This window comes from Nannobrachium achirus, assembly GCF_963921795.1.
Source record: "Nannobrachium achirus genome assembly, chromosome: 16".
NCBI classification, from domain to species: domain Eukaryota; kingdom Metazoa; phylum Chordata; class Actinopteri; order Myctophiformes; family Myctophidae; genus Nannobrachium; species Nannobrachium achirus.
In genome coordinates, this window is record NC_137823.1 from 60,945,761 (window position 1) to 60,970,471 (window position 24,711).

Below are 24,711 nucleotides of genomic sequence, written 5' to 3' on the forward strand. Positions count from 1 at the left end.
GTATTAATTTGTGTTTATTAGGTTTGCAAAGGTTAACAAAAAGGATAAAGAACACAAAAGGCTTGTTTAAATTGGGGTCCATTTTTTCTCAGTTCATACATTTAAAAAATTCAAATAGTCCAATAAAATGACAAAAAAGGAAGTTTATAACGGTGCAGCATCACAGGGTGGTGTAGTGACGTCAAGCCGACAAGAGGAGACGTGGCACGGGGAAGGCAACGGCTTTTTAAACCATCATCACGGCACGCACGCAGTACGCACACACACACACACACACTGTGTTAACGTTCACCCAACACACACTGTAGGCTGGAGGAAGAAGCAGCAGCCACACACATAACCAAACATCCATCCATATTCCCCTCCTTTAAAAAACGAACAAAAATGGCTTCGAACAGCAACAGTAACGGCTCGTCGGCGGCGGCAGCGACCGGCAAGTGGGAGGTGGTGAAAGGCAACAAGAAGAGCAGCAACCCTGGAGGGGGAAAAGTCAAGTCCGGCGGCGGTGGGGGAGCAAGGAAAGCCCTGACCGAGTCTAACCTGCTGTCCCGACGTAAGTAGGCTAATAATGTCTTCTTAATCTTAGCCCGTCATGTTTCACCCTCAACATCACGACCAGTGAGGTTTTCATAACGCAACGGGTTGAGCTACAAACGTCAGAGTTTAAAAAAATAAAGTGCTTACCCGAGTCTCCTTTTACTCAGAAATGATGCCGTTTAACGATAATTACATGCCGCTCCCGTATTGTTTAATAAAAAGCATTTTTACCCTCTTATCCCCTGCATTTCCCCCTCTAGTGGAAAGTCGCGTCATCGCCGTTCGCTCACTGTAGTGAACGGCGATGATGCGATGACGAGACTCTCCACTAGAGGGGGAAATACAGGGGATAAGAGGGTAAAATTGCTTTTTTATTAAACAATCCGGGAGCGGCATGTAATTATCGTTGAACGGCGTCATTTCTGAGTAAAAGGAGACTCGGGTAAGCACTTTATTTTTGAAATCTGACGTTTTTGTAGCTCAAACCGTTGCATTATGAAAACCTCACTGGTCGCGAGGTTGAGGGGGAAACATGACCGTCATGTATTCAGGGCTAGCTATGACTAATCTGTCACAGTGGATCTCAGGGACCCTGTTGGGGGTCCTTTATGGGGGTCTAAATAGACCCATACAAGTCTGTAACTCTTGACAGTGTACAAATGGAACCAAATGAACCCTAACGGGTCCACTTGGTTCCATTTGTACACTGTCAGAGTTAAGGGGAGACCTAGTTGAAATGTGAACGTTTGGTTTGAGAAACCCTGGGCTAATGTGGCAGCCTGCCTCACCCCTAACTGACGTCCGTCCGTCCGTCCATTCATTCATTTAAAACACGAGAGGAGACGTAATGAACGACAAAATCATTTTAAACACAAAAGAATATACCAAAGTAACCTGATTTAGGCCCGTTTGATTACATGTGTATACTCTTGACTCGAGTTATAGGAATGGATGAAGTACACAACTGTTGTTGGACGTTGCTTTAGCATCCAAGCTGGGGACAGCAACTGCTTCTGTTTTTTAACGGTCAACTTAATCGTCGCTCGACAGGAAAACGACGTCAAGTTCAACCGAAACAAACTTTAACGCTGCTTGTGTCGACACTTCTTTTTTTTTTAAAGAAAATATGTCGTTTTTGTAAAGTGTAAAAATATATTGTGGAGGTTATTATAGGCTCCTTGCTCTCGTGCTAGCTTGATGCTCAGGTTCATTCCACAGGGTAGGCATTCGTTCAGACATCCGTCTGTCTGTCTGTCTGTCTGTCTGTCTGTCTGTCTGTCTGTATGGTTAGCAGCACTACACTGTTACGGTATTTAAATCGAAACTCCAATTTAATAAAGACAACCTTTTAGTGTCTCATCATGTCACAACCTGCCTCCCCTCCTCAAGAAGTGCTAGTAAGTGAAGTAGCTGCTATCTGGTCAGTTAGCATGTGGAGGGGGTTTGCTAGCAGTGTGTCAACAAATGAAACGTCATCACAGTTAGCAATAACGTTAAGATGTCACAGCTATCACTGTAGCCTGTTCTAGTCCAGCTCCAGTCATAATTTCTATTATCATTGTAGTTGTTCTGGGACTGGGAGATAACATTCAACTCCATAAATTGCAGCTGTATCCTAATATTCGAAGAAACACACAATGACAGCTGTCACATTTGTTGCTGAGTGCCTGAGTGGGCCTGCCTGTGCAAGCGACTTGTGTTGTACAGCAGTGTTTCTCAACCTTTTTTCTGCATGGGCACACTTTTCATGTCCCAAGAATCCATGGGCACACCAACAGATAAAGTACTATGTTCTATCCGTCTGTCTTTCAATGTTATATGAGATACTTAAAGTGTGGTTCCTGTGGAAATAAGCCTCGGCTTTCTAGGATCTCCTTTTAGTTGACCTTGTACCAGTGATTTGTACTGTCATGAAACTGTACTTTTTTCTATTGCAAACTTCTAATAAATTCTTCAATCAATCAATCAAAACATAACACGGGGGTGTAAATAGATTCGTCACTGTCGGGAAGAAACCTTGTATTTCCAAGTTTCAAATTTGTACGTTTCTTCGCAAAGTAAAGTCCTGCTTCATCATACAAGGCTGTCGCACAAAAGTAGTGAAAACAGCAGATCTACAAGCTGTAGATCGGTTGTTTTCACTAGTTTAAATCATTTTTAAAATGTTAAATAGGGCACACCAAAGGTCCCCAGGCACAGTGGTTGAAAAACACAACAGAAGAGCGACAAAGAAGAGAGAGAAATAATATATGTTATTGAACAACAGAATCACATTGACAAGTGCAAACTGGCCAAGAGGCAGAAACATTACACAGGCTTGCCAAGTTGCCACATATGAAATATATGTAGGCTGGAGGAGTTGTAGTCACTCACTACCTCAGGCCAGGCCCAGTGCCAGTGGCAACTGCGGGCAGACAGATAAACGGGGTGACTTGGGGTCTTTTGCTTACAACCTCTATATTCAAAAGACAATCAATTCAAGAATTTGTTCCCTCCCTGGTCAGAGAAATCGGGAGGTGGGTGTCAGGCTTAATCGCCTTTAACATTTTCGCCAGGTCTTTTCGCGGGGCACTTTTGCCGTGGAGGAGAGTGTTTTCACCTAACCTATCTGGCCGTTTCACCGCCGTTGAAGAGCCATTTCGCCCACGCTGTCCATGGTTCCATATTACCCTTGTCATTTACATATTATTTTGACTGTGACAGTGGTGTCCAGTGGCGTCAGTTCAGAAAAAGCTAAGGTATGGCAACATGTTGCCATACCTTATCCACAGGGGGGTCCGCTCACTATCCCGACTATCCGCTGTTCCGACGCGTCGGCAGGTTAGTTACTTAGCGTAAGGCAGGTTAGTTATTTAGCGTAAGGCAGGTTAGTTACTTAGCGTCGGCAGGTTAGTTACTGAGGTAAAGTTTTCTGAGGTTAGGTTTAGGGTTGGGGGTAGAGTTAGGGTTAGTTTTATGTTGCCATACCTTAGCTTTTTTTTTACTGACGCCACTGGCACTCTGAGCTGCCCAGTCTGTGCTCTCTGCATACGCATCAGAGAGAAATAACATCGTGCTTTAGGAGGACCGGACTGTGGACTTTTTGCCCTGTGCAAAGCCCTAAATGATTCCAATAGTTTTAACTTCTAATCTGTAGCCTATTAATGTGATTTCTATGGAGTGGCATTGCATAGGATAGCCGTCACCGTTGTTTGACAGGTAACACCACTGGCAAGCAAACATGGACAGTCTGAGGGTAGGCAAAATGGCTCTTCAACAGCGGTGAATCGACCAGACAGGCCTGGTGAAAAGGCTCTCCTCCACGGTGAAAAAGCCACGCGAAAAGACCAAATGCGTGAAGGCGAAAATGTTATAGGCGAAAGTGCTGGTGACCGGGAGGTGCACTCCACACCCCTGTGTAAACGGTGTACTGTGTTAAAGGGCGTTGCTAGATAATTCACTTGGCAAAAGCTAATTCATGATTATAATGATCAGACCTACTATCTCTGTGGCTGATACTTGTTTGTGCACCACCTTTATCAGATAATCAGTTGGTCCAAAGTCTATGTGACTTTTGGCAATAGGGGAGCACGGTTGTGTGTCATAGTCTGGAAGCTTAATAAGGACACAGCAAGGAGTTCAGGGTATTACGTTTAGGCTACAACAACTACAATTTTCACATGCTATGCTTCAGGAAAAGAATATGAACCACACCAAAAATAGGATTTGGGGAGGTGCAGGTCTTTATAAGTTCTCAGGTGGAAGCTGCTATAGCCTATGTGTTTCTTACTGTACATTTAAAAGTGAAAAACATCAGTCAGGGATAGTAAAGTATGATTGAATATTAGTATAAAATAAAGAATATGTGACCAGTTTTGACTGCAAAGAAGCTACTATGAAAGACTTGCACTGTAAAGATAATGGACACGCCGGCTGTGTCCACTGAATCAACTCCTGAACCAACGGCTGTCACCCCTAAGGAAACCTGTTTTTTGTCTCTGTCTCTGCAAGTTCAAGTAGTAAACATTTCTTATGGATTGTTATTTTTGGAGCTCTCAGAGCTTCGTGTGGATTAGCCTATTATAATAGAAAAAAGAGTGAGAATCTCTTGACTGATGGAAAGTTGGCATCGGTCAGATGTTTTGAAAACATCTGACTTGCAAAACAGGCAATGGGAAGAGGAGGACGTATTGGCTTATGCGTGAATCCTAAAGCCACTACCATACAGTTAGGTTCTTGTAAAGGAGCGCTTGTTTTCGGTGGAGATGAGATGACGGAGGCGCACTGTTTCAGGCAACCTTGAGCCATGTGAGACACCGCAGAGCGAGCGGTAGTGAGCGAGTCGCCGCGTCGAGCGTTGCGAAGGTCGCATGCGACGGCGCGCCTCTGTCATGGCTTCGGCACCTCCGCGCGGTCCAAGTGAGCACAACGGAGCGCTCCCTACCTCCGGTTCAGCCAATCACAAGCTTCCGTGGGCAGAGCTTAACTGTGTCATGGTGGGTTTTAGATACACACGGTTCTTACTGTCCTACAGGAGGAGGGATGTGTCTGTTTGTGTCTATAAATGTGAGCCATAAATATGAGCCATTCTAAAAGGTATTCTTCTGCTAGTGTGAGAATCCATACCAGGCCACTCTGCTGGGGGCCACATTGGGTGAACGCCGGCAAACGCCTACTCAAATTACACACACATAGAGAGTAGTCTATCATCACAATGCCAACAGGACGTATTCTAAGGCAAGCTTCCCACCTCACCACACCATTGTAAGAACTTTTATATTTTCTCGCAGATAACCTCCTTGAAAAGTTTAACCTTGTGTCGTGTTTGAGAATGACAGAATGACGATTCATTTCTGGGTGTTATAGCATTCTTCTTTTCACTCCTGCTAACCTTTTTGAGATTGTTATTTTAACTTTGTATACAGTCACACACACACCTCTTATTTGTACCAAAGTACTTATGTGTCACTTTCAGTGTATGTGTATACTCTGATAAATATGCTGTTGGAGACTTTAAAATCTCAAGGTGAACAACGGTCCCAGCTTGCTGTAAAGACATTGTTGCTATGTGAGCAAACAAATAGAGAACCTTACCAGTGTGTTGCACAACAGGCCTCATCTTCAAATGCCATGCGCCATCACACTTAGGGCTGTCACGATATGACATTTTACATGACGATTAATTGACACTCAAATAATTGGCGATTAACGATTTAATTGTGTATTTGTCGTTGATAATTACATTTCTGTTTGGCTTTTAGGCTTTGAAGTTGCATATGGTAGATATGACACATAACCTAAATATACAAATACATTACTGACATATTACTGACAACTTACTACTTAAAAAATAACTTTGATAGTGGAAATAGATGCGACGCGTTGTGAGCTTGTAGATCTGCTATTTCCACTATTTTGGAAATGTTTCAACATTCACGATTATGACGATTATGACAAAATAATTGCGATAATGTCAAATAATCACGATTAGACGATTATGTAATAATTGTGACAGCCCTAATGCCATGCACCATCACACTACAACATACTATGTTCCGGGTCTGGGACCACACTACAGGACACGTTGAGTTGGTTGTATCAAATAGGAAATATCCTATTTGATCACAGTTCTTCAAGATTTCTGGTTATTTTAGGCAAGCGACAAAGTTGTGTGCATCAAGCTAAACTTAAGCCTAGTCGACAACCTCACTTTAAAATCAATCGTTGAATTCCATTCTTGAATTGGATCACACACTCATCAACACATGTGTTGTCTTGTTGGTTGGTGTCAGTCTGTGATGCAACGAACCCTTCTATGCCCCACATGAACTCTGTTTTCTACACTCACGCTCCCCAGATATAGCTTTAGCCATCTCAGCGTATAGAATGACCATGGGACAACTGCTAGTCACTGTCACCCTCTACTCAAGCACGGGGGAGTGAGTTTTCAGGCATGCATACATTCATGCAACGTCATTGGTGTTGCTACGTGAGACCTCCTCAATGATCCTGCTGAACAGTATTAAAGCTGTAATCCGTAACTTGCTTGTCTGCCCGGGTGGGATCTGAACCTTCAACCTGGGCCCCCAACACAAGCACTGGAATTTGGGGAAGGCAAAACATTCCATTTTCATTTGATGCAATACCTCTTGACTACCAGTAGTGGTCCTACCCAACCACTGTCTCTATTCTCTAAATGTCTCGATAGCAGAGCAGGGAGACGAGTCCACATCCAACCTCCACAGTTGTGTTGGTTGTTGTAAACATTTCTATTATCATAACCATACAGACTGATTTAAATGTTTTATTCACACAAAAAGTTATGGATTGCAGCTTTCTGCTCTAAAAGGAGTAGTTCACCCTCAAAATGACTTTTTTCTATTGATTACTCACGACATGGAGACTTGAGTTCAATAATATGTTTTTATATTTGTCGCATTCCTATGGCAATAATTAGATTACAATAAATGTACCCCCATTGATTCCGGATGGGGACCCGAATGCATTTGGGAAAATCAATGGGGGGAAATTTACTATAATAACATTTTTGTCTTGGGAATGCGACAATCACAAAAAAATATTATTGAACTCAAGTCTCCATGTCGTGAGTAATCAATTGAAAAAAAGTCATTTTGGGGTGAACTACTCCTTTAAGAGCAGAAAGCTGCAATCCATAACTTTTTGTGTGTTAACATTTCCCTTTGGTCATTTGGTGGAGCTAAACTGTATTCCTTTTTTAAAGATAAATAAAGATGAGATAAGACCTTTATTGATTCACACAGAGGGCAATTTAATTGTCATAACAGCAACAGCAGTGAGAAGAAAAAGTGAGCGGTAAGGTTAAGTAGGGCTGGCTGGGGAATTAACCGAAACAATAACCTACGTAATCTTAAATCATCAAGACGGTTTTTTTTATATTCTTTTATTCGTATTTTATACATAACAAAATTACATAAAGTTTACTTTAATATTTGCACTGGATCTCTGAATGAGTCGGCATATATTTCAGTAAATATAAATATACACATTGACTACATGAATGAATACTTATCAACAATGACTGAGTATACATATGGATATATGCATGAGGCTATCAACAGTGAATTAATATGATCATACAGTATACTTTATATACTGTATATATATTTCAGTCGTGATGAATATGTACATTTATCAACAGTCTATGTCCTAGTAGTTGATGTGCAAGTGCATAAGAGTCTATAGTATGCACGAGTCGGTATCGTAACGGTCTGAACAGTTATGTTGTCTAAAGTCAGTAACAGACAGTGAACAGTTAAGTGTTGAAGTGTTATCTCAGGCAACATCATTTCATTTAGCCATAGTGGGAGGGCAGAAAAGAGTAGAGGGGGAGGAGAGAGAGAGGCATGGAATGCCAGAGTTAATATGAATGTTCAGGACATGGTTTGGGGGTGGCAAATCTCAAAGCGTGATTCTAGAAGCCCACAAAAAGCTGAAAAAAGCTCTTGCGCTTTTTAAGCTACAAGCAAATGTAGTGTGCTGACATCTTTGTCACGGCCTCATTTTGTTTGTTTTGGCTTGTTTTTTCCAGCACCTCTGAAGACATCAGAGACGGTGTTCGAAGGCTTTGAGAAGATGGCCAAAAAGCAGAACAAGGAGCAGGTACCGCCCTCTGCCGAGTCTCAACAGAAGAAGCCCCCGTCAAACAAGATGCCCAAGAAGAATGTCTCCCCCGGCACCCCCACCCCCACACCTCACAAGAACCTGGAGGAGGCCTTCAAAGCTGTGAGTAATTCTCAAATAGCTGAGGACTTTATTTATTAGTAAAGGTTGGGTCATTGATTGTGTCAGAATAAATGTCATCTGATATAATCCCTGAGTTGGTCGGCTGAACATTCTTCTTTCTATAAAATGGGGGCATAATACGTGTCGAATGTGGGTTTTCAGCTACGTTTTGTTTGTGTCCATGTCCAGTTGATTTACACTAGCATGTCTAATATATGTGGTTAATTCTGCGAATTTCTCAATGAAACGGATGGTGTGTTGAAACTGTGATCAACTGCAAGGATGTTAGGTCAGGTATAAATAAGTTAAGGCTAATGTTTTCAAGTGAAACTTCATTTCTAGAGTACTAACTTACGTATTTCTAAGTGAAAAAGGGTAACAGGTGGGGAATATTTCAAAAAGACTCTCAAAAGACGCACAAATACAGCGATAATGCTGCAAGCAATTTGACAGAAAAGTATCACATGCTGGATCACAGTGTCATCATTGCATAATACACGGCTTTGTCTTTCCTCGGGAAAGTGTTTTCTTCTGGTGTTTCAGTCCGAGTGTATCAAAGGGTGCGTTCGGAAATGCGCACCGGGTGTGTGCTCGGTGTAGTGAGTGCCTAAACCCAACCCTAATCCTAACCCTAACCTCAGTAAAACTATGCCTAACCCTAACCTTAACCTCAGTAAAACTATGCCTAAACCTAACCCTAACCTTAACCTCAGTAAAACTATGCCTAAACCTAACCCTAACCACACCCGGTGCGCATTTCCAAACTCACCCTTTGATACACTCGGACTGAATCACCAGCAAAAAACACTCTCCCGTCTTTCCTCACCATCTCTTAACTGTACCATCTTTTCTCTCCCCCTGTGGCCCTGGGTGTCGTTCTCTCCCCCTGTGGCCCTGGGTGTCCTTCTCCCCCCCCCCCCCCCCTGTGGCCCTGGGTGTCCTTCTCTCTCAGCTGGATGTTGGGGAGCTGAAGCAGCAGTTGGTGCGCAGTCAGGCCTTGTTCCCAGAGAACCCGTCGGTGTGGGTTAAAGACCTGGCAGGATACCTCAACATCAAGCTGAACGCTCCGGACCCCGAGCCCACACTCAGCAGCTACGCTCACGGTCAGCCAGCTTTTTTATTGAGCCGTCCATTTAGCTTTTGCAACACAGTGCCTTCAATCGACATTGTAGTGCAGGGGTCTTCAACGTTTTAAAGCCAGGGACCCCTTAGCTGATAGAGAGATGAAGCAGGGACCCCACAACCCATAGATTCCATATAGTTTTGACAGCACAATCGTCAGTGTATTTTGGATTCATGTCAATTTGTGTTTTCAGATATTTAACCACTTGAACCGTCAATACTTATAAAACTTGTACTTTTCACTCTGTACTTAGTCAGGTCTTTTTCCCCTCTACACCAAACCTCTTTGCCGAAAATAGCCGATCTACAAGCTCACAACGCCTTGCGCTGCTGCGAGGCGTTGTGAGCTTGTAGATCAGCTATTTTTGGCTAAAGTTCTCCCAATATGGACGTAAGGGTTCAAGTGGTTAATATAAATAAGGAGAAAAAAAGTTTCTATCACAAAGATTTGGAGGATCCCCTGTAGTAACTCTGAGGAGCCCCTAGGGGTCCCGGATCCCCTGTTGAAGACACCGGCACTAGTGTAATTGGTGTACTCCCGCGACGTGCATCAAACCCGGGAAGGGACACTAAACTAAAGCCAAACACTGCTACACTCAACCCCCCTTTGATCACGTATCCAGTCCAGTCAAATATGAAATGGTATACAGTACATTTCAACACTCAGTTTCATGTAATATCATATGTCTTTTGTTCCCAGACTACCCATACTGCCTTACAGGAAAAGAACTAAGAAGTGTTATCAAGGGCCTCATGGTGCGATGCAGCGACACTCTGCCAGACTTCTTTGACCACTGTGTGTACACCATGCTCAGGGAGCTGGACAGACAAACAGGTACAGTAGATGGCATTGATTATGTTTGGAGTATAAATTATTGGCTTTTGTGGCTTTGTGTAGGGGGACACTCAATGCCAATGACGTCTCATGACTGCTTTTTTCAATGGGCCCATTTCTTTTTTTTTTTTTAAGATGTCAAAATGACCTGAGATCAGATAGATGCTTTTCTCCGTTTGTGTGTTGGCTCCCTCGTTTAGCTGATTGAGAGACACTTTTTTTTAATTCAAACTGCTCTATCTCTGGAACCATTTGTCTGATTGACAAAATTATTTTTGCCACTGAATCACAACAACTGTGTCTGTTTTTTTTCATTGCATAGTAAAGAAAAACATACAAAATCCTGGCACATCTACCTTGGGGCCATTTTGGCCCTTGGCACAGAAAGAGTTGTTAAGAGTGCATAACATGCACTCGAAAAGCCTTTTGTTTTCCTCTAAACATTTCTGACACTCCTAACAGTGCACACAGAGAGGCACTAGAATGACTCGGTGAAGATGTAACATCACATATTAAGCACAACTTTCATCCCTTTTCTTTTATCTTTATGCAGGAGAGCCACTGCATGGCTACAGACTTTGCATTCAGGCAATCCTACAGGACAAGCCCAGGATAGCCACCCAAAGCCTTCCGGAGGTGAGTTTAGTTTAAGGGCCATTTATAGTTACGTATGGTTGATTTTGTGTACGTTTTTGGGTGAGACAGTACGTACGGTAGTTACGTTGGGTGAGACAGTACGTACGGTAGTTACGTCGACATACATAGTTGCTCTATGCGTTATGTACGTGCCGACCCACTCTCCGCTCCAATTCTGCTCCCGTTGGAGCCGCGCGCCACATGGAGGGGATCTTCTGCACAGCACACACGTGTAAAAACCGAAGCATTTTTAGCCAAAATATGTAGAACCACAGAATTTCTTGACCCGACGACCCGACGTGATGTTTTGTAACAGTCTGGACTGGTTCTGCAGCTGCTGTCTGTCGCAACATTATCGCGGTAAATGCAACTCCGCGAGGGTACAGATTTAACCACCCAGACTGAGTAATAATAACGACACAGTGCACTGCACCCATCTCGCTTTTGGATGAGAGGCGGTGTGAGTGTGTGCGCGTGCGTTTGTGTGTATGTATTCTCATGCCAATGCACAGCCGTTCCTGTGAGGAATGACGTCTTCTTGGTTGCAATGACGTTCCCTTTTTTACCGTTTCTTGCTAAAATTATATTTCTTGTTGGGACACATATAGTTTGTTTCTGAACTGCTGTTATAAGTAATTGTCCTCACTACTGCCACGGTTGACAAAAGTTCGCCACGGCCGGGTAGTTCAAGCGTACGTACGTTTTTATCGGTTTTGATCCGTCAGGTTGAGTGTTGTCCGTAAGGTTACGGAGACAAACAATTACATCCGGACCTACGGAGCAACCGGATTAAATGACTCTCCCCCTCCGTTTCTTGTGTATTTCTGCGGTCCTTATGTATTACTATGCATGGTACTTTAGTTGTATTTCTTTTTTATGTCTCTAGCACTGCTCCACTGCCCTTGACTGCTGCCCTCTCAGTATCGGTGCCTTGTTAAGCAACACATTGTAATGTGGATATTCAGCCCACAACCAAAGTCTGTACTCACTTGAATCAATTTGAATGATCATTCACTGCTAGTAACAAAAAATCCTTCAACATTTTCATTTTTGTCATTGATTAATAGGTTTAGGGATTAGGGATGTATCAGGTCAGCGTGACAAAAATGTAAAATGCAAAGATAGATTGCTTGATTGCTAGTAGTTAATCACCTTACTGTACCATTGTTTTGTTTGTTTGTTTGGGTGGAAAATGATTACATAGATTTATCAAATAATCAAAAAATAAATTGAAAGATGAATCAATAAAAATAATTTATTTTCAGTCCTAATGTTTGCCATTATCTACTTCTGGCTATCAGTTGTTCATCTGCAGTGACCTCTCTAACACTTTGACATTCCTGTCTCCTCTCCCTGTTCATCCCCTGTAGTATCTGGAGTTGTTGAGGTCCGTTCAGAACCGTCCAGCAAAGTGTCTGACCATTATGTGGGCTTTGGGGCAGGCAGGATTTTACGACCTCAGCCAAGGACTACGAGGTGATGCATAACAAATCCTATAGTTCAGGGGTCTTCAACGTTTTCAGGCCAAGGACCCTTTAGTTTGAAGAGAGATGAAGCAGGGACCCCCCACAACCTTTTTCATAGATTCCATATAGTTTCATCGTTTGAACGCACAATCATCAGGGTATTTTGGATGTCAATTAGTGTTTTCAGATATTTAACCACTTGAGCTGTCATTACCTAATAAACTTGACCTTTTACTCTGTACTTAGTCTGCTCTTTTTCCCCTCTACACCAAACTCCTTTGCCGAAAATAGCTGATCTACAAGCTCACAACGCCTCGCGCTGCGAGGCGTTGTGAGCTTGTAGATCTGCTATTTTTGGTAAAAGTTCTCTGAATATGGACACTAGGGTTCAAGTGGTTAATATAAAAAAGGAGTCCTCTGAGGACCCCCTGTTGAAGACCCCTGCTATAATTCTTTCAGGCTTCTGTCTGAATGAATGAACCGATCGCTCTGTCTGTCTGTGTGTCTTTCTTGCTCCCCTCTCCTCCACTTTCCCAACCGCGTTGTGGTGAAAGTGTTCCTGGTGGGTGTTCTGGGTCAAAGTGCTAATGAAATGGGTGCCAAACTCACCCCTGCCAGCCAAACAGCTGCTGCCACATCACTTTACTACATGTCAGCAGCCTTGCTTTTGAAGAGCCCTTGGTGACGACATGAAACCTTCTATGGCAGGGGTCTTCAACGTTTTCAGGCCAAGGACCCCTTCGTGGAGAGAGAGAGAGATGAAGCAGGGACCCCCACAACCTGTTCATAGATTCCATATAGTTTAATCGTTTGACAGCACAATCATCAGTGTATTTTGGATTCATATAAATTTGTGCTCGAGCCGTTGTGAGCTTGTAGATCTGCTATTTTTGGCTAAAGTTCTTAGAATATGGACACTAGGGTTCAGTGAAGTTTCCTATTCAAGATGAACGCAATCTCCTCTCCAACGTTTGGGAAGTCTTTGTGAATAGTGAACATTATCCAAAAGAAACGCTTTCGTTCAGCATTTTTGCTGACTTTCACTGGATCATTTAAATAAATGGGGTTTGAATAAACTTGCACAACAGGAGTGTGGGGCAAAGGAAAGCATGAGCATACACAGCAGCACTGCACCTACTCAATTGAAATGCAGAGAATAATAACCTAACCTGATGGCATGGAGGAGTTTGGTTTGTTCTGACAAAATATTGTTCTTGTTTCAGTGTGGCTGGGTATCATGCTGCCTGTGCTGGGAGTGAAGTCTCTGTCATCCTATGCCATCTCATATCTGGAACGGCTTCTCTTGTAAGTGTCTGTGTTAAACTTAAATCTAGCATTATAGATGAAAATGTTCAGGGAAAAGAAAAAAACATTTTGAATGAAAACATTTAAAATGTGATTCTTCTGTGATCGTAAGTCTGTATCCATATTGGGTTTTGCTTTTGCTTTTTATCCAAGACTTCATGCTAACCTGACCAAGGGATTTGGCATCATGGGACCAAAGGAGTTCTTCCCTCTGCTGGATTTCGCCTTCATGCCCAAGAACGCGCTGTCATCAAGGTAAATGTTAACCAATGCAAACTCTGATGCATCAGTTGTTTCTGTTTAGATGCTTATCACATTACCACTAGTGGGAGAAATATGTAACAAAAATAGGCTAATGTGTTCACTTCCGGCAGAAAGCGTGAAAATTTGCACCTAGGGGTATTTTTGTGCGCCGAATTCAAAAATTGACGGTCCCAAGCACTTTTCCCATGGGATCTGGTGGCTCTAGTTCACTTGCCATACTAGGGAAAAAAGACCCCCCAAAAGATCTTCTTTAAATAGCATGTGAGGGGTCTATCTAGGGGGTTTTCATGATTCTGAATCCATTGCAAGCATTTGTTTTGCACGAAAAACATTCCTTGGGCTAAAAATGGACCCTACACAACTGTGAAAAGTGATGAGTCATGACTCAACACTAAACCATAGTTTTGTGGGGTCCATTTCTTGCCCAAGGAATGTTTTTTGTGCAAAACAAATGCTTGGAATGGATTCAGAATCACGAAAACCCCCTAGATAGACCCCTCACATGCTATTTAAAGAATATTTTTGGGGGGTCCTTTTTTCCCTGTATGGTAAGTGAATTAGAGAAAAGTGAATTTGAGAAAAGTGCTTGGAACCGTCAATTTTTGAATTCAGCACACACAAATACCCCTAGGTGCAAATTTTCACGCTTTCTGCCGGAAGTGAACACCTTTTTCACATATTTCTCCCACTACACTTAAACCCGAGCGCTCTGTCCTTGTTGGCATCAGTCTTTGAAACACAGAGACCGGACACAGCTAAGAGGTTGCTGTGTGCATCGTGAACATCATGAGACATTCTAGTGATGTTACTGTTGTACTGCTTTAGTGATGTTACCGTTGTACTGCTTTTGTTCGGCTGGAATCCAGTCTTTTTCAGGTCATTTCAGGTAATGTACTGTATTATCGTCTTGTGTGTAGCCTCCAGGAGCAGCTAAGACGTCTGTACCCTCGTCTGAAAGTTCTAGCATTCGGGGCCAAGCCTGAGAGCATGTTGCACACCTACCTACCCTCCTTCCTGTCCAGAGCCACCCCACACTGCCCCGAGGACATGAAGAGAGAGGTGAGACTCTGTCTTGTACACATTATCGCAGCCCCAACTGTCAATTATCTTAATAATGATTCAATTACCTTTACGATTAATTAAATAATCGAAAAGCATGTTTATATATCTCTGCTGTCGGGCCGAAAACTCCTAACTCCAAAATGTTAATTTTCGGGAAAATGAGCTCAAGTGGAGTTAGGAGGTTTTGACCGAAGGGCGTTTTACTACTTTTCATTGGTTCAATATTATTTTAACCAACACACAGACGTAAAGGGTGTTCAATAGCACATATTTATGAAAAAAAGAGAGGGCCAAGGGTGGAGTTAGCTGGTTTGGCAGAAAGCGTGGAGTTAGGAGGTTTTGTCCCAAGCACTTTTTACTACTTTCCATTGGTTCAATATTATTTTAACCAACACTCAGATGTAAAGGGTGTTCAATAGCCCTGATTAGCCCTGATTTATGCAAAGAAAACCAAAAACCTCAAAAATGGAGTTAAGAGGTTTTGGCCAGGCAGTGACATAGTGTATATAGCAATGTGAAAACTAAAATATACTGCAATTGATTTTCTATAATCGACTAAATCTATTAGTCTGATTAATCACCTCGAGTTTCTCGAGTGTCAATAATGGAAATAGCCAATCTGCAAGCTCACAATGCTCTGCATACACCCCTATATAAGTGTACACCACTGGCCAGAATCACCAATATACAGTGTTCACTATCTCAAACTGAAGCTATAGCTATTAAAGTATTTTTGACGGCATAGTTAGTGTTTCTGCCGTCAGTGTAAAAGGAAAAGAAGAATTATGTTTAACCTTCTCTCTCCACCCCTCTTCTTCTGTCATTCTTCCAGCTGCTCACCAGTATGACAGAGTGTCTGTGTGTGGATGTTCAGAGTCTGGGAGTGTGGAGGCAGCTGTACACCAAACACTTACCACAGTCCAGGTGGGTTATAGCATTCATTTATCCACAACAATAAAAGATATGCACTCCGCACAGTCAAGAATAAAATGTAATGTGAAGCAATGTGTCGGTCATTTATACCTTCCTCAGGAACGCACCTGCTTAAAAACGTACGTTTTTAATATAGGAGTGTGAAAGATTTTCTAAAAATGGGTGTGCTACGGATCTGCTTCTACATTTTCCGTTAAAAGAACACTCAGGATCTTACAGAGTTTGTAAAGTGTAATTATGATTTCACAATCTGCACTTTCACCTCAGGAATTTGTATATGAAGTAAGAAGTGAATGTGAAACAAATTAACCAAAACCAAATTGTTGCTTGGTTTCCACATCCTTACATTCCTCTCTACCCTTCTCTGTTCCAGCCTACTGTTGAACCATCTACTTAAGTCTTGGAATGTCTTACCACCAAAGGTATGATCCCTGGCTGCTATGAGCGAGTCTGATGCTTTGTGAGGCAAATACAGATGAGGAGGACTTGCAATGTTCTTATGGCGTGTTTCTTCTTGAATATTTTTAGTTGCGCAAGAACCTTCAGGAAACAATCCAGTCATTCAGAGTGACCAACGAGGAGATGAGAGACACTGTAGACTCTCAGGACCTCCAGGAGTGCAACAGCCTATGCCAAGTAAGACCCAACGAACAAACACGGCCATATCCAGATTATCCACTCGAGTAGGGTCAATTCTGTCGTAAAATCAAGCCTGGGTTTTTACTATTTCAAATTGTATTTTGAATATAGATTTGAGCTGATCTTTAGTTTTGAGCCTAATGTGCACAATGCACAATATGAATTAAATTAATTAAATTAATAATATCTTAACTTAATTAAATGTTTGCAGCTGTTAAAGTTGTAAAGTTGTAATTTCAGTCACAGTTGGCTACAAATAGGACTGAATTATTTGACATTGTTTGATACTGATTTATGGGATTCAGTACCCTAAAGTGTGTAAAAAGTTTTTAATTTTTTTCCATTTTCCCCCCTTTTAACCATCTTTACACAATCTTGCAATTTAGCTTTTGTAGCAGATTTAAGCCCGCCGATAGCCCCATACCCATGCCTAGTTACGGAAATTCACCCCGAAATGTCTTCAGACTTATGCAAATATGCAGGGTATTTAGATGGTTGTGTGACTGAATATTGGATTGTACAATTATTGAACCTTTTGTTTATCAATACCCTGTGTGTCTCTCTCTCTCTTTCCAGAATCTTCAGGTGAAAATGCGTGGTCTAGGATTCCCCTGGTCCAGGCTGCTCATGGCTGTGCTGGTGTTCGCCGCAGGTTTCATCGCTCATGACATCAGGTCTCATGGCTCCTTCACAGGTCTGTAATGGGATCTAATAGCTCACAGTCACAACACGACCTGTTGTTGAGATACGTTGTGAGCTTGTAGATTGTGCATCTGCTATTTTCGCCAAATGTTCGTCCCACAATAAGTTCCCTAGGGTTCATGTGGTTAAGGCTAGATTCATTTAGTTATTGATTGGAATATAAAAATCTAAAATGTATGCTCAGATCATTCAGAAGTTTCATAACCTCTTAGTTTTTCACATTTTGGGTGTATATCCAGAGACCTGGCCAAGACATGATAAGACATTTGCTTGTAAGTCATGGATGTTAGTTTGTTGGATATTTGTTTTTCTCAGAATAGACCAAACGAGATTGTGACATGTAACCTTTCACCAACTTGTCTGTCTGCCGTCTCATTGCCAACTAGAAGCAGTGCCCTCCCGAGCACAGGTCTCCCCCATGCCTTCGGCTGGTGGAGACAATAAAGCAGAAAGGCCTATAAGAAATGATTTCCACTGTATGCTGTGACGTTGTCTTGTGCTCTGTGTGACATCATGTGCATGTTGTGCGTTCCAGATTCCACCACAGCCAGGTATCTGCACAGCTCAGGAGTGACAGCTGTGTCCCTGCAGGCCTGGAGCAAGGTGACCCTGTACTCCAAACAAGGATTCAGGTACGTGCTCACAGACATATTGGAGGTCTCAACGTAAGATTCAGTGTCCTTTCCAGTCAGCTTGTCTTTGGCATGCTGCCCACAAACGGTGCTGCTTCCAAGGTAGGAGGGCTGTCTGTGACAACTAGCAACGGTTCAGTTTCTGCTGTGATGGTAAGCAGGCTTTGTTGCAGAGGATGGCTGTTTTTCTTGCCTTTATTGATAGTTCAGTGTAGAGACAGGAAATGAATCTCTGCTGTCGGGCCGAAACCTCCTAACTCCAAGATGTTAATTTTCGGGAAAATGAGCTCAAGTGGAGTTTTTGACCGAAGGGCTTTTTACTACTTTTCATTGGTTCACTATTATTTTAACCAACACACAGACGTAAAGGGTGTTCAATAGCATATATTTATGAATAAAAGAGAGGGCCAAAGGGTGGAGTTAGCTGGTTTGGCAGAAAGTGGGGAGTTAGGACTTAGGAGGTTTTGTCCCAAGCACTTTTTACTACTTTCCATTGGTTCAATATTATTTTAACCAACACTCAGCTGTAAAGGGTGTTCAATAGCCCTGATTTATGCAAAAAAAAAATCAAAAACCTCAAATGCAGTTAAAGGGGAAGACCACCCATTTTCAATATTGAACTATGTCATTAATATACCTTAGGAGTTGTGTGGAAATAGGAATACAGTTCCCCCTCTTCTGTGTTGCCTAGAACTGGAGGATTGATTTTGGGGTTTGTATTGTAAATTACAACTTGATGACATCACACATTGTACTTTAAAATACAAACCCCAAAATCAATCCTCCAGTTCTAGGCAACACAGAAGGGGGGGAACTTTTTTTCTATTTCCACACAACTCCTCTAAGGTATATTAATGACATATTTCAATATTGAAAATGGGTGGTCTTCCCCTTTAAGAGGTTTTGGCCAGACAGTGATGAAATACATTGTGTATGGAAACAGGAGGTGGGGAGAGAGTCGGTGCGTGACATGCACCAATTCCCACATAACAGCCTATATAATACGTGCCTTAGCCACTCGGCTCTCTGTGCCCATTGTGGCAGATGATAGTTTTTGTACCTTTTTTTTTATATTGTTTATTCAGTCGATCCCACTTCTCACAAGACTCGCAAGAAGAAAAACTATCTACTTGCTTGCATTGTAGAGTAAATGAACCCTGTTGAAGGCAGATATATTGCAACTTAATTGCCAATGCATTAGTCAATACAACAATGGCTTTTCGTCCGGTGAGAAAAGGCAGTGCCTTTGGATTTCTCAATTAACTTTTGCCTGCAATAGAGAGGAGTACTTTTCTATCAATTTCTGTTCTAAATGCTAGATTCAAATAGGTGTGTGTGTGTGTGTGTGTGTGTGCGTGTGCGTGTGTGTGCGCGCGTGCTGTCCTCACAGCTGGTTGGAGACGAACACTCCTTACTACTACTCAGAGAGTGTACGTGTGCTGGGTCCGCTCATGGAGCAGGGATTAGAAAAGACCAAGGCCGCTGCCATCTTCATCTCGGAACAAAGCACCCAGCTCATCCTCTGGGTCAGGGAAAACACACCTCTGTTCATAGAATGGGTAAGGAGATGTGTGCACAGGTTGCATTTTGCTAGCACATAACAAAAAACCACCACAAGACACCAATCGTATGTAAAGCACTTAATGAACTCTGTCTGTGAGAGTATTCTATATAAATATAATGTATTTACTTACTTAAATAACCACTGAACCAATTGAACCCTAGCATCTCTATTCTGGGGCTAACATTCAGTGAAAAAGGCAGATCTACAAGCTTGTATAGAACCCTTCAGAATCCAGTCAGTTGGGTATAGTGTATTATACTTTGTCGTATGAAGGTGTCACTCGTGTGGCAAAAATAACAGGTCTGCAAGCTCAAGTGTTGCAATGTCACATGTTGTTCACTTGTAGACGGGCTATTTATTTTTAATGTTTGACATTTATTAAAGGTGTCTATAATGACATGCTCTATCTACATAGAGACACCAGGAAAGTAGTTAAATGGTCTCACTGTCATGGATATACAGTATTACTATTTTCTGTTAACAATTTTGCTGCCATTTTAAACATAGCTGTAGTAAGCAGCTGCCAAATTGTCCTTACCTTTTAACGTGGGCACGCGCACGCATCGTGCACAATCTGTGCGCGACTCATCTAGTAGACGTGTAGACTCGTTGACAGCTTTCGAATAAAAAAAACCCCATTGAAATAGACATATCCGTTGCCACGCTGTATCCCTGCTTATCTGCCAGTGTTTACATGAAAAAACATTGAAAAAAGCCAACTGTGCGCTATGGTAACACATGGACACGTACGCGCACAAAATGCACGATATGTGCGGGGATCATAATCCAGGTGTGTAGAGACTGGATCAAAGTTTCCAAACGCAAAAATCGGATTGAAAAACAAGCTTTCCATCGTCGAGTAGCTTCGCGGCCAGTTACAATGTAAACCAATGGAGGCGGGACTATGGCCCAGGCTCAGACCGGATACGGAAAGCTAGATCCGGTCCAAACGGGAAATACGACCGGATACAGTTAGGGGGCGGGCCTAAAGTCTCCGAAACGGATATATACAGAGATCATACTTTTAATCGTTTCATAATGATTAAAGCTAATTAAATTTCCGGGAACGACGGGCATCGCAGAGAGGTACAGCGGGAAATCCCCGGTTTCAACGGGGATCGCAGAGTATGAGTTAATGTGTTTGCTTGCCTCCCCTGAAGGTGAACACCAACACTCCAGACAGTGTGTGGCAGGTGCTGGAGTACCTGAAGGAGCTGTTGATCCTGCTGCGTGATAACTACATACTGCCTGCGCTGGCGTACACGGCTGAACTGCTGCAGCGGGTGTGGAGCAGCCTACAGGACTCCTGCAAGTCAGTACTCACAAAACATGGCCTTCTGTCAATCTAATTCAGTGTTTCTCAACCTTTTTTCTGCATGGGCACACTTTTCATGTCCCAAGAATCCATGGGCACACCAACATAATACGGGGGTGTAAATATCGTCACTGTCGGGAAGAAACCTTGTATCTCCAAGTTTCAAATGTGTACCTTTCTTCGCAAAGCAAAGCCCTGCTTCATCATACAAGGCTGTCGCACAACAGTAGTGAAAACAGCAGATCTACAAGCACACAACGCCTCGCACCGCGAGGCGTTGTGTGCTTGTAGATCGGCTGTTTTCACTAGTTTAAATCATTTTTAAAATGATAAATACAATACTGGCTTTCAATCAGTTTCAAGGGGCACACTTGACCCTTCTCAGGGGCACACCAAAGGTCCCCAGGCACAGTGGTTGAGAAACACTGATCTAATTCACCCTGGCTTTGCCAGCCTTCTGGTTGTTCTCTGACTGAGCAACCAGCAGGCTATTTCTGCCTTCTTCTGCCCTGGTTCCTGGTTATGGTGGTTTATGTTGAATTTGCTAAAACATGACATGCCCAGTCACTATTACTACACCTGAGATGCTCCTTTTTACTGACGGCAAGTTTAAAATAATACACAGAATATCAATACGAAGAAACTGAAAAACACGTTATTTCAATGGTAGCGGATGGAGAGAAATATGTTTTGTCCAACCAAGAAACGGCAACCAATGGGTGCGAAGAGGGGGCACACAACCATGGGCGGGACTTGACAAAGGGTCAATTCAAAAATAATTTGGGTCACTTTAATTTTGTTTCCAAGCACAACATGCTGTGCGTGTATCTGTCTTTTGATGTGTGTGTGTGTGTGTGTGTGTGTGTGTGTGTGTGTGTGTGTGTGTGTGTGTGTGTGTGTGTGTGTGTGTGTGTGTGTGTGTGTGTGTGTGTGTGTGTGTGTGTGTGTGTGTGTGTGTGTGTGTGTGTGTGTGTGTGTGTGTGTGTGTGTGTGTGTGTGTGTGTGTGTGTGTGTCATTGCAGTGGGGAAGTATCGGTGTCGTGTCTACAGAGCCACGCTGTGAACTTCACCAGCTCAACGTGGCACCTCCTCCAAGACACCACAGCTGCCGTCAAGACCTGGGCACAGGAGCTGTGGACACCAGCATGATCTAAGAGTACAGATGCTCATTGGTCTTACACACAAACACACACACACACACATATACACACACACGTTCCACACACACACACACACACACCCGCCGGCCCAATGTGAGTCTGCCTTCGTCTCTAAGCCGTGACGGGACACCGATGTTCTCGAGTCGAAATAAGCAAGACTCCTAACAAAAACAAAGGACCTCTTTTGTCTTTTTTTTCTTTTTTTTTTTTGGGCAAACTTTTTATCAATCCGCTTGTCATTTTATAGTTGTTTTCTTTTTCTACCAACATATTTTTGTCAGGGTTGGACACAGAGGTCTTCTCTCTCTGTCTCTCTCTCTTCTCTTCTCTCCTCTCCTCTGAGTTTTCTACTGCAAATTTCACCTGTGCTCTTTAAATTCCGGGTTATAGATGTATGTGAATTTATAGAGCGCTTTAGGTTTATAGATGATTTATAAAAGCATTTTTTTATTTATAAATAATTAAAACAAAATGTATTTCTGTGAAAACACGCTGAAGGGCAGCATAAAGACTTAAAGAATATATCCCTCCCAGACTACTTAAAGCAGCTGCAGAGCCTCCTTTTTGTTTGGTCTGCACAACACTTGAGGGTGAGCCAAGTCTCCCCCAGCTTAACCCTAACCGACCAGAAAGACTGATCGGATACAGTATGTTTGTCCGTGTGTGGTTGTTTGTGTTCGAGTCAGGTATGTGCAAAGCCTCCATCAAGCCACTTAAAGGACCCCCCCCCCCCCCCCCCCCAAGCGGACCATTAACAATGCAAAGCCTTCATGAGGCCGTGAAGAAATATGTTGAAGTATGGAGGAGGGGGGGTCACATCCGCTGGCCTGATTGACTCCCTCAGAAGATGATGGGGGGGGGGGGAGAAATAAACAAAACGGAGGCTGGACAGCCGACTGTTTGAGGACGGTCGAGGTGTCTCAGAAATAGGGCTGTCACGATTAATACATAATCGTTTAATCGCAATTATTTTGTCATAATCGTCATAATCGCTTACATGTTGAAAAATGTTCATATTTTCAAACATTTTAAAAATTAGTAGAAATAGCAGCTCGCTTGTAGATCGGCTATTTCCGCTATCGATGTTCTTTTTTTTAAGTATAACGTTGTAAAATATGTCAGTAATTGATTGATAATTTTCAACTACAAAAAACACAATTAAATCGTTAATCGCAATTATTTCATTGTCAATTAATCGTCATGCAAAATGTCATTAATCGTGACAGCCCTAGGGAGGAATAAACAAAACGGTGGCTGGACAGCCACTGAGGACAATGGAGGTGTCTCAGAATGTGAGTGGAGAGGACTCCACCTTGCCCCCTACTGGTCATCCAGTCCCCTCTTCTGATCTCACTTCATCCCTGCTCTTCCTCCTCTTACCTGGAAGCCAGACTGAGCTGAAGAGAGGGGCACCGATGCTGTGGATGATGACTACTACTGCTGCTGCTTCTTTATGGCTAATCTGGGCTTCATACTTGAAGGCTAGTTTGGATCTCTGTGTATAAATGTGTGTGCATGATGGATCTGCATGTTTGTTTTTGGTGATGGGGTAGTAATCAACCTCATGCCCGCCTCCACCTCGTATGCCACAGTGCGACAGTTTAGTTCCTTTTTGCCCCTCCTCCACATGGCAGACCGTCTGCCACAGCAAACCTTTTCAGATCAGCTACATTTCCTGACCCCTTCCTGGTCAAAAAGAGATATGTTTGGACGGATACAGCAATCGTTAATTTGTTTTACGTTGTAATGTAAATGATTTATAATAAAGTATTCAACCCTGTTCAGTGCCTTGGAATCAATGTCATTATATTATCTGTGCTCCTAATCTGTCACAATATGTCTGGAGTTTGACCCACCCACACATCTACTCAAAGAGCAATCAATAATAGAGCTTACTTCAAAACCTTAAGTGTAGTTTGTGCGACACCGCCACCTGGTGTCCAGAATAATAATAAACTATACTTTCAGTTACTGTACACAAATTTGCAATACTATTTTAAAGTACAAAAATGTAAATAACTTAAATGTTTTTGTTTCCCTCTATATAGCATGTCACTTAATGACCATAAAGCGTTTAGCTCAAAGAATGTGGAAGTAGGACTAGTAGGATGCCAAAAGAAAAAGTGGTGGAATAAAGAGGCAACTAATGTGAGCTAAGTGACAATGATTAGAATGTGAAGAGAACAAAGGATAAGATAAAATGTGCACTGAAGTGTGTGTGTGTGTGTGTGTGTGTGTGTGTGTGTGTGTGTGTGTGTGTGTGTGTGTGTGTGTGTGTGTGTGTGTGTGTGTGTGTGTGTGTGTGTGTGTGTGTGTGTGTGTGTGTGTGTGTGTGTGTGTGTGTGTGTGTGTGTGTGTGTGTGTGTGTGTGTGTGTGTGTGTGTGTGTACTTTCCCCTTTTAATCCAAATATGGAGATGACTGATGCACAGATGACTGATGTCATACAGAGGCCCTCACCTACTCTGCAACAAGTAGAGGTGGAAAATACCCAAGTATTTACCATTTTCAGTCATTTTACTTGACAATGCAGCAGCATACTGTAGTTAAAATCACACCTGTGTGAGGTGAGCGGTGGTATCAACACAACATGCGTGCATAGGCCTGTCCTTGTATGGGCCGTTCTGTCTGTGACATCAGTTATCTCCATACATGGAGATCCGTGCTCATACACACATACACACAAAGCCAGACGTAGGAGTGGTTAGCACCACTCAGAAATCGCACCCGTGCGAAGTCAGCGCATGGTATCAAAACCGACGCATCTCCTTGTATGGACCGTTCTGTCAGAGAGAGA

The 24,711-nt window shown here is 42.7% G+C and overlaps 1 protein-coding gene across 1 annotated transcript; it reads left to right on the forward strand.

The window, feature by feature from the left end:
* Positions 1 to 261: 261 nt before the first annotated feature.
* On the forward strand, positions 262 to 23,695 carry tmem214 (transmembrane protein 214). Its single transcript, XM_080744351.1, has 17 exons — positions 262 to 553; positions 8,087 to 8,280; positions 9,233 to 9,383; positions 10,103 to 10,237; positions 10,791 to 10,873; positions 12,244 to 12,349; positions 13,563 to 13,644; positions 13,798 to 13,899; positions 14,826 to 14,967; positions 15,803 to 15,894; positions 16,277 to 16,325; positions 16,432 to 16,539; positions 17,119 to 17,236; positions 17,780 to 17,876; positions 19,267 to 19,435; positions 20,601 to 20,752; positions 21,778 to 23,695. The coding sequence occupies exons 1-17, from the start codon at positions 385 to 387 to the stop codon at positions 21,902 to 21,904; spliced, it is 2,076 nt and encodes a 691-aa protein (XP_080600477.1). The 5' UTR covers positions 262 to 384; the 3' UTR covers positions 21,905 to 23,695.
* The last annotated feature ends 1,016 nt before the right edge of the window (positions 23,696 to 24,711 follow it).